Here is an 11205-nt window from a genome sequence, read left to right on the forward strand (position 1 = left end):
TTTATTGTGAATATTAATCATGAGGGTAAACGGCCCTGTACACCACGGAGCGAGGTCAGCATCTCCACGATATCTTCAGCTCTCTGAGTTAACCCAGAGTTTCCCAGCTGACTAACTGTCATCTATGAATATGTCACGGGTCATATCAATTTGATTTTACAGAAAAGCATCCTTATTACTGCCAACTATTCCAGAGACTTGAAAATCTACAGCATAAAGAACACAAAAATATAGCAGTCTAACGCAACACTGTAACAGAGATGAACCGTCAGTTTGTCGCAGATCAAAGTGGAAAGAAAGTGATTGGTTGAACAGGTGTTCGTTATCTGTGTTTTCTGCATTTTCATCAGGGTAAGACTCAGCAGCAGATTAGAATAACACGTATACATTTAATAAATTACCAAATGAATCCACGATCGAACCTGTTCTGACAGTTTGAGTTTGTATTCCCTCAGCTGCAGACTCGCTGCTGTTTAAATGTTTGAGAGGAAGATTAGATATAAAGCAAACGTCAAACATAGACTCAGTCTGCGTTCACATTTGATATGAGGCCAGCACGTAAAGTGGCTGTGTCCTGTTTTAAGATCATACATGTAAAATTGTTGTCCAGCCGCTCCGAGTTAACTGAAGTTAACTTGGATAAATTACAGTTAAGGAGTATCACAGATAACACCCACGTGAGCTGTGTGACTGTTCACCACTACACTGAAATCAGTAGGTTATTACTGAAATACACGTGCTATTTCATATAAATAGGGAGGTCCTACTAACATGTTTAGTTTTAAAGGACACCTTCCTGCCTTTAGTCTCATTCATGAGCAGTATTAGTTTTCTTCTAACATCCAGAAGTCTGCACGATGTGTTTCATAGTTTGTAACAAACCTTTGACAGTTAAACACAACATGACCGAAAAAGCCAAAAAATAAATAAATGAATAAAAAGAGAGAGAGAAAAAAATCACACAAATTATATGTTAACCTCATTTATTTTTAGTTAAGTAAACTCTAAAAATTCTAACAGATAGCTGGTGCTTAGAATACAGTTGAATAACTATTAAAAAACAGATGATATAATATTTCAGTGAACCATTAAACGTCTGTAAAACTCTGCAGTTATGAAACGTAACTTTAGCCTCAGCCAAACTGATTTGCTCAGTTGTAAATAAAACAGCGAAGTAAACGTGACCCGACAGACAAAACCTGAGTGAATTAAGTCCAGCGTTTAACCACTGAGAGCTAAAACTCAGGTGAGGTTTCAAAGCTGTGTGCGGTGATTGGACATCAGCCGCTGATAAAGTGGCTTCGCCTATAAAGTGCTCTGTAAGGAAACAAGCTCCAGCAGCTCTGCGCTCGGGAGAAATACTATATTTACTTATCTTATGCAGAAAAATGCGCTGACATTGCGTTATATCGAGCACCGGCTGCCCAGTTAAACTGTGACGATCACCAGGTAAGGTGGGCTGTTTCTTGAATTGGCAGCAGGTGTTAAACAGCTGACAGGTGAGGAGTATGCATGCAGGTAAACTGACGGTCTGTTGAGCTGATCGCTGGTGTCGTGAGAAACATGTCAGCTCGTTCTTTATGTTACAGAAGCACAGACACACAAGACCAGGCGGAAAGAGACGATCGTTCGGTGAAAATGAGAATCTGCGAATGCAACATGTGGAACACGGAGAGTGGAATATGTAAACAAACCGGTTGACGTAACCCCCTCGGTGCACTCTGCATGCTGACTGTTAGCAGAGCAGTGAAATCTCTGAAAACATCTGAGCACTTTTGCAAACATGTTCAATGTTGACAACCTGACCAGACATGTGAAGATTACGGCGCGACATTCGTGGCTAAAACACTGTTAAAAGTGTAGTTGGTGACAGAAAAACAGGGTATTTTAAAACTACACCACCACCATTGCTGCCTGTGATTTGAAATGCATTCTGGGATACCTGGCTGCCTCAAGTCTACAGAAGCAATCGATTATCTAGGATCGACCTGTTTTGACTTACTTTGCACGGCAACCAATCAAATGTTAGAGAAGCTGCATGGGCAGCGTTAACCCCGCCCCCTGAGTTTGATGGGTGAGGCTGACAGATAAAATTAATTCATGATGAGAGCCAGGCGCCAGGACTGCCAAAATGAAATAAATAAATATATCATTAAATAATTAATTAAATGTGTCAATAATTAATTAAAATGTGAAATACATAAATTATTAATTAAATGTGTCAATAATTAATTAATTAAATGTGTCAATAATTAATTAAAATGTGAAATACATAAATAATTAATTAAATGTGTCAATAATTAATTAATTAAATGTGTCAATAATTAATTAATTACATGTGTCATAACTATTTATTTAATTAATTAATTCCAATTTTAATTAATTATTGCCACATTTAATTAATTATTTAATGGTGTATTTAAGTAATTCATTATGGCAGTCCTGGCGCTCCATAAAGACAGAGGAGAAGAGCACAGGGATAAACCTGCAGGCCTGACAACAGGAGGTGTATCACTCCGCTGGTTTTCTACTTAGTGACAGTGTTTACGTTGCAAATGTGCCTTTGTGACGTTCATTAGTGCCCTCACCGACACACAAAACAAAACGACTACACAACAGAACAACTTCACAAGACAACAGAACACACTATGTATATTCTCCACACTAAACGTTACAAATCTCCCACATCTAAACTCTCTCTCTCTCTCTCTCTCGCTCGCTCTGTCTCGCTCCAAAACTCTCTCCTCTTCCTAAACAACCAAATCCTACCTGTTGACTTTTTTTTAATTGACCGACATGGTACATTTTTCCACCGATAGGAAAGATGTGGCTTTTTTTCTTTCGCTGTCGTTATAAAACGCTTAAAACACACACACAAACGTGATGACAGTATTTAGAAAAAAAAGCATATCTTATATATATTATCATAACTCTGGATTTACTGGCCTGTAATTAAAATTTAAAAACTTTGAAGTCCGAACTTTCAATGTGGGCTGAAATAGAGACTGTACGAAGCAAAAGAAATAGAGGCGTGGCTGCAGCTTCTTGCTATGTCAGCTTACATCAGTCATGTGATTTGGAGGTGCAGCGTGTCCGTGGACCACGGAGGGTTAATAACACTCACCTTCCTTCCATTTTCAGAGTGTAACATCCAACCACCTGTGTAAAATCTGAAATTCTAATGGTGTTGTTCAAAATGTGCTCTGGCACAATCATAAGCATGCTTGCTACTGAAAACAAGAAAAAAGCCGGTCCTGCTATGGGCTGAACCATTTGTTAATGGGGGGGGGGGGGGGTGACGACGACACTATGCAATATATTCAGTTTTAGCATTTATATTCACTGTTGACTGTAACTAGGCTCAAACTGTTAATGCTATCTTATTTTAATAAACAACACTGTCATATGCAAAACTGGGGTGGCACTTGGGGTGGCAAGGGATCATTTTAGGGTGGCACTTGCCACCCCATGCCACCCTTCTAGATCCGCCCCTGCCCACATCACAGTGATGAGCAGGACAACAGGATGTGTTAAGGATGTAAGGAGAACTGTGGGAAGTGATTATTTTTTAGTTTTTGAGCAACTATCACCATGCACTCGATATTATGCATTAATCAGCACCTCAGATTTAATTTCTCATTTACCGAAAATACTGAATGCCTTACCAGATTCTTCTTGCCCAGTTTAACCCTTTGCTAAAAGCCAAAGTACATCTGCTGACTTTCTTTACCTTTCAGACTTGTATCTTTATTCTTGTTAGTCAAGAATAATATGTGACCTTAACCAAGCAATTAAAGGTCTCTTTTAAATTTAGAACATTAGAAATACATTTGTGTAAATTATTCAACAAAATATCCAGTTTTATAGTTTCAAAGATTAAACAATACAAAACAATCTGATGGTGGAATATATTTTTTATAATAGAACATTTCACAGTCAATCAGGATAACAGTTCCAACCTCTAATAGTTCTAATGCTAATGTGGTCCAAGCACGACCACATTAGCAAAGAGGCCATCGAGAATAAAGCTTTTTGAGTAACAATATGACACACACTCAATAACTTTTAATCAGAAATATTACTAACATACACACATTGCCTTCAGACAGCTGTCTGGTGTTATTTCTGAGTGTTATCCAGGTTGCACTGTTCATAGTTTAGCTGGGATCCTTATTTTACCAGAGACCAAATTTTTGCATTCATTTGTCGAGACAGAGTTGAATGAGCACTAAAGAATCGCTTGAAATAATATAGAGGTATCATGTTGTCACACAGCACGAAGGTCCTGAGTTCAATTCCACCGTCAGGCCAGGGTCTCTCTGTGTGGAGTTTGCGTGGTCTCCCCATTTTTCTGTGGGTTCTCTCCGGGTACTCTGGCTTCCTCCCGCAAACCAAAAACATGCAGTTAGTGGGGTTAGGTTAACTGGTGATTCTAAATTGCCCATAGGTGTGAATGTGAGTGGGAATGGTTGTCTGTCTATGTCTATGTGTTAGCCCTGTGAGAGACTTGCGACCTGTCCACGGTGTACCCTACCTCTTGCCCTCTGACAGCTGGTGCCCTGAATTGGAAGAAGAGAATGGATGAATGGGTGTGAAAGGTATTGTGTCTACTTGGCTGACACTTCTCAGAACATCTTGTTTCAGGAGACAGGTAGACTGGGATAGGATAACTGGGGGATCTGAATAGATCAAATTTAATCAAACCTATTGAACATCTGCTTATTACTAATTTCACCTTTCAAGTATCTTCAATAAGAAGTAAATTATAGTAAATGTCAATAAGTTTAACCAGAAGACTGTTGGTTTGACTTGATATGATGTTCTTCTGTCCTTTATTATCATTATTACTATTATTATTAACCCTTAAGGACCCACAGTGACACTGGTGTCACCGCCCCTTTACACTTAGAGAAAAACGATTTATAATGGTTTAACATTGACTTTTAACTAATAAAGTCCCTAAGTGACGTCTACTGCACAAACTAGTTCAGTCATGTGACAAGTGAGGCACTCTGGGTGTTCAAGACACCATTTTCAAAGTCTTGGTCCACCTGGTTAGCTAATGAGACCACTATGCTCATTTTAAAAACTTTTTTTTCTTTTTTGCAAAGGTAAGCTTTTACTCATTCAGCAATTCTAAACTTTAGATAAGATGTCATAGGTCACTTGTAACCTAGTTTGGTAATATTTCTGAAACAATTTGATCTAGAATCAGTTTGTTAAATATCGCTGTGACAAATATGTCACATCGGGCATTAAACTCCAAATTTTCTTAAAAAAACTGATGTCACATATTTGTCACAAAAAGACAAAAACTGATCATTTGCTTAGTCAGTTTAGCTTATTCAGTTATTTTAAGTAAATGTATTCTTTGTTGTTAATTCTCAGTCATATTTAACTAAATTCAAGCATAACTAATTTATTAAATTACCTAAATTTGTGATGGAACTTTACTTTAGCTTTGTCGAGGCGTTTTTCAGTTACCCCCCATTTTTTGTCATTTTCACTCTTTTGTAGAATGGATAAAAAGAAAAAATATAGTGTTCAAGATGCGCTAGAGTTTATCACTGCAGAGGACAGTGAGTATGAGGGATGTGAAAGTAGCTCAGATGAAGATTCTGAAGACCCTAATTACATCCCCCACAAAGATGTGGAGAGTGATGAATCAAGTGAATCCAGTGATTCAGACAGTTGTGATTCAAGTGATTTAGAGACAGAGCCACATTCAAGCCATATGGACACTGGGCAGCCCAAGGCAGCTATCAAAGGACAAAAATTCTCCTGGAGAAAGAAAACGTTCGAAACCCCTGAGGCCACATTCAAGGGACCCTGTGCCAAACCTCCAGATGAGATCCACACTCCACTGGAGTACTTCAAAAACTGCATCACAGATGATATGCTGCTGTTGTTAATGGAACAAACAAATTTATACAGTGTACAAAAATACAACCATCTGAGAAATGTAAATACCACTGTTAAAGAACTAGAAATACTCACTGGTCTCTATCTGAGGATGGGTCTATGCCAAATGACTGGAAATCGAGCATACTGGGAAAATGACACCAGGTGTCCTATGGTAGCAGATAACATGTCCCGCAACCGATTTCAAACCCTGTTGGGATCTCTACATTTCACTGACAATACAGATTTATTACACAGAGATGCAGAAGACAAGTGCTGGAAGATCCGTCCATGGATTGAAATGTTTCGCAAACAATGCCTGGATATCGTCCCAGAGGAGTACAACTCTGTTGATGAGCAAATGGTACCCTTCAAGGGGACACACAGCCCAATAAGGCAGTATGTGAAGGGAAAGCTGGGCCCGGTGCTCATCCTCTGGTATGCTCCATGATTTTGTTGTTTATCAAGGTGGTACTGGGAAGAAGACTTTACTTGGGATTGGAGGAAATGTTGTGGTGAAGTTGTGTGAAACTCTGCCAGCTGAGCAAAACTACAAAGTTTTTGCTGATAACTTCTTCTCCTCAGCCCCACTTGTGCTCACACTTCTTCAGCGACAGATCTACTTTGTAGGAACACTTCGTGGAAATCGCTTAGCAGGTTGCCCAGAGAGGCAGAGGATCTGTTGATGCCAGGGTGAATAAGGAGGAGAGCATGGTTATTGTGAAGTGGTATGACAACAAATCTGTTACCCTCATCTAATCCTATTGTGCAACTGAGCCTCAAGATACAGTCCGTCGCTGGAGCAAATCGGGCAAGGCATTTGTTGAGGTCAAAAGGCCACACATTGTGAAGGAGTACAGCACATTCATGGGGGGTATTGACCTGCTTGACGCCTGCATTGCAAGGTACAAGTACCACATGAAGTCACGGAGGTGGTATCGCTACCTGTTCTGGCAAACCATCATGCTCGGTGTTGTCAACGCATGGTTGATTTACCGTCGTGACTGCAAGCTACTTGGTGTCCAAAAGCCACTGAAACAAAGAAGCTTCCAGGCAGAAGTTGCCACAAGCCTGATCCTTTGGAAATCACACAGGGGGCGCCCATCACAGAACATCTCATCACCACCTCCACCACCCAAGAGAGTTCGTGTTGGAGTTCCAGAGGATGTCCGGACTGATGAGGTTGCACATTGGCCTGTAAAATGTGAAAAGCGAGGTCGGTGCAAAAATTGCAAGGTGAATGCAACTACCACCCTCTGTGAAAAATGTGATGTACATCTTTGTTTCACAGAGGAAAGAAATTGCTTCAAAAGTTACCATTACCAAAGTTAAACTTCTAACAACTGCAATGAATAAAGCCATTTGAGCAAGTTATTGACTTTATGTAACATTCTTTTCTATTTTGGCACAATGTTTTTATATGCTCATGTTTTTAGTTCATTACACCTCTCTAATGTTAATGTTTTTTCAGTGACATTTTCAATTGTACCTCCAACATTGGGCTGATTTATTTTATTTTTTTTCCAAGAAGCTTGTTGAAGTAAACCAAGAAGTGTTACCATCATTATCCATGTTAAGAATTTGAAAATAAAAAGGAAATTCTGTTTTTAAAAGCAAGAAAGTGTTTACAGAATTACTTTCTAAATATGGAACAAATGTACCTTGTATGCCCAATGTGACGCATATGTGACATTTCAGATCTGGGGCAGTGGGTGGAGCTATTACAAAAAAAACTTCAGAAATGTGTTATATATGATTCATTTGATATAACTTACAACCCCCGTAATTTTCATGAAAGTAGAAATAGGTCTGGGTTCTTAAGGGATTTATTATTATTATTATTATTATTATTATTATTATTAACAATAATTACCTTTTTGGGTGTTAAAGCCTTTGCTGCTGTGTCCATGTTCTTTGTTTTCAGTGAGTCATGGCTACACAAACCAAATTAATAATTAATCTAGTGACTTTCCATATGATGCAAAAAAGTTCCTAAAAAGTTCTCAGCAGGTAGAGAACTATAGTTACACCTTGTAACTGCCAACAGAATTGAGCATTACCTATAGAATGATAAATTATATTATGTGCACCTTTCTGCATACCAGACCAATTTTCTTTGAAGTGCGTGCAGTGACCATTTACAGTGCTGTGACAGGCAAGTTTCCAGGCAAGCGTTTGAGGCTGATTGGCCCAGTTTATGACCTTCTGCGCAGGATTGTTAATGTAAATGAGTGTTTTCAAGATATGTAATATTAAGGTATTCTGCTAATAGTAAAACAAATCAATAGATAGCATTACAGAATTAGAAAAATGCCATCTTTACTTTAAAAAAATAAAATCAAAAATACATTTCAGTTTTATAAACACTTCTATTTTCATTAACATTTTATTTTGAGTCATTGAAAATGCAGCAGTTATGAGGAAGTTCAGAAAAACCCTGTACAGCTTTTTCAAAAAATTCTTATGTCTCGCTATCAGTAAACACATTTTCTAAACACATGCAAAGTGACTAGATCAGGTAATAATGCATCAGTTTATATCAAAATGACCTCACTTTTCCACTATGCGCCACCAGTGTTACGCAGCAATGTTTTTTTTTTTTGTCTTTTTAATCACCAAAATAGTTGGAGCAGAAAACTTGGATATATTTTAGATTAAGATAAAATGTGCCAGACATAAAAGTTAAATAGACTGCAATGACATTACATAATGCATATTATTCTATCTCTGTAATATGCACTCAAACAAATATAATCAAACTAAATATGAACAATTACTAATGAAATGAAATGTTAGTCTTAGCTAGAGCTGTTGACATGTCCTTGGAACCCTGAAGGACTGAGCATACAATTCCTGAAAATGAACTTTTCACTTGACAAGCGGAAGATGGAGGAGGAAAAGTAGAAAATGATTGGATCAATACAGGTGTTGAAACAACTAAGCAGCAAGCTGTAGTACCTCCACTCTGGGCTTTGTCCCTGGATGTAACCCACTAAATGAGATAAATTGTATGGCAGAACACAAATAAGGAACACAGCAAGAGTCCCTGAGGCCATTCCAATGGCCTTCTGTTTCTGCATCTGGGATATCCTGGGCCGGCTGTATAGAATCAAGATGCAGCGCAAGTAGCAGTAAACACAAATTAGAAGAGGTATGAGGCAGAGTACAAAGAAAAACTCCAGACGTACTGGGAGGAGGATCTGCTTCTGCTCTTCTGTGAAGTGTTCATAGCACACACTGGAGTTATTGCTGGCCAAAGATGGGTGATGCTGGATGACAAAAACAATGCTGCAGTGTGCTGTCGAGATCAGCCAAATAACAGCACTGATAACAATTGCATACACGGGTTTGTGCAGCTTCTGATAGGCGATAGGAAATGCTGCTCCTATGTAGCGAACCACGCTGACTGCCATCAGCAGCAAGGAGCTGGTGTAGATTGTGGAGAAAAATGTGAAGGAGGTGATGGAGCACATGAAGTTGGGCAGATTCCATTCCATATCAGATGCTGCCTCGTGCATCTTGAGAGGCAGGATGATCAAAAACATCAGGTCAGAGACAGTCAGGTTGAGCAGCAGGATGTCTGTTGGACGTGGCTTGGAACGAATCTTGGTACTAAATGCATAGAGAGCCAAGAGATTACAGGGGAAGCCGATTAGGAATGAAATGATGTAAACTGAAAGAATCACTCCACTGTTCACGGTTGATTCCATTATGGACCTAAACCAAAAAAAAGAAAAAAAGAAAAAGAAAAAAGAACAGATACCAATCACAGTTTATTACAAATATACTCCATAATACTAAAATATTGAGCTTTTTTCTGACAATTTAAAAACAGAGTAAACGACAGCTGCCTATTCAAACGTTCACTGACCAATCACATTATATTGAACAGTTTTATTTCCAACCTATGTAAATAGTTAAATGCATAAATAAAGAAGTAAAATAAGCACCTTAAATATTGCTCAGTTGATACTTTTGATATTTACATTTTATATTGTGGTGAATAAAATGTCTTTTATTCACTTTGATCACTGATCAGTGCCAAACAAATGAGGCAGTCGACTTTTTCATCAGCTGTAGAATCTTCTGTATTTGGTGTGATAAGGTAAATGTATTTACTCACCAAGCAGAAGAAAGTTTCCAGACTTAACAACAACTAAAATTCCATTCTGCAACGTTCATCAAAGACTTGTGATTGTAACTTGTGAGTTCAAAGATGAACTGATATAAAATGTTAGAAGCCGGAAACAGTCACGCTGAAGTCACATGTGACGCACCTCTTGTTCATCCCATAACAAGCAACAGCTAACACCAGTGGTTAATATTAACTACGATGCAAAACTGCAGAATGTTAACAGTTTGTCTTAGATGTGTTAATAAAGGACCACTTCCTATGTTTTACTCTCCTGTAATCATTTATGAACTTATAATTAGAATTAAAAATGATATAGTTACACCTACAACAAAACTCAGGGAAGAAATAATCATTTTATATATACATTTTTTCCCCAAGTAGACAATTAATTCATAGTGTTTTAAGATATTTGTGATTCCAGCAGCGCAGGAGAAAATAACATGTAGGTGTTAACCTCTATAGTTCTGTTTTCTGTTGCTTAGGAACAGTTTGTCAATGATTTCCTTTTTCCGAAATTGACATCTGTTGCAACAGGAAATAACTATGGTATCAAGTATTTTAAAAATATCACTGGTCCTTTTGCAATCTATGCTAATTTTTTAAAATGTATCGGTGCTCATGCTGAAGTAGAATAACTTCAGCAGTAATAATGTAACTGAAATGGGGACAACTATGTGGAACCTACAATGTAAAGGGATGGCCGTAGCACGGAACGTAGAGCAGGCCATCTATTAATTGCAAAGTTGGTGGTTTTATCCCCGGCGTCTCTAGTCTGCATGACAAATATCCCTGGGCTAGACTCAAACTCCAAGTTGCTCTTTGTGGCATCCACTGGAGTATTAATGTGTGTGTGGATGGGGGAATGGGGAATGTTGTATAAAGCGCTTTAAGTTCTCAGGTAGAGTAAAAAAGTGATATAAAAGAACCAGTCCATTTACCACTCAAAACAAATGTCCTCATGTCAGTAGTTTAAAAAATGTTGCAATGCACACCCTGTAGGGGCTAAAAGTCCAGTGCATCAGCAATAAAAAAAAGTTAGTGTAATTCAGGAAATGTAGTTCTGTTTGTAAGAGTCTATATTGACTTTCAGTCTGATTCATGCTCTTCATGCGTTTTATACTTGAAACAGTAATGGCCAGTTATGAAAATGATTGTACACTTATCGCTGG

At 38.3% G+C, this 11205-nt stretch overlaps 1 protein-coding gene across 1 annotated transcript; it reads right to left on the minus strand.

The window, feature by feature from the left end:
• Positions 1 to 8320: 8320 nt before the first annotated feature.
• On the minus strand, positions 8321 to 10103 carry LOC134637144 (free fatty acid receptor 2-like). The gene is made up of 2 exons (XM_063487496.1): positions 10025 to 10103; positions 8321 to 9618 (listed from the first exon to the last, which is right to left on the minus strand). The coding sequence occupies exon 2, from the start codon at positions 9609 to 9611 to the stop codon at positions 8700 to 8702; it is 912 nt and encodes a 303-aa protein (XP_063343566.1). The 5' UTR covers positions 9612 to 9618; positions 10025 to 10103; the 3' UTR covers positions 8321 to 8699.
• Positions 10104 to 11205: the final 1102 nt, after the last annotated feature.

The sequence above is a fragment of the Pelmatolapia mariae genome, linkage group LG10_11 (assembly GCF_036321145.2).
Source record: "Pelmatolapia mariae isolate MD_Pm_ZW linkage group LG10_11, Pm_UMD_F_2, whole genome shotgun sequence".
Lineage (NCBI taxonomy): Eukaryota > Metazoa > Chordata > Actinopteri > Cichliformes > Cichlidae > Pelmatolapia > Pelmatolapia mariae.

Coding starts and splice junctions, on each gene's coding strand:
- LOC134637144 (XM_063487496.1), bottom strand. CDS start 9,611: ATGGAATCAACCGTGAACAGTGGAGTGATTCTTTCAGTTTACATCATT.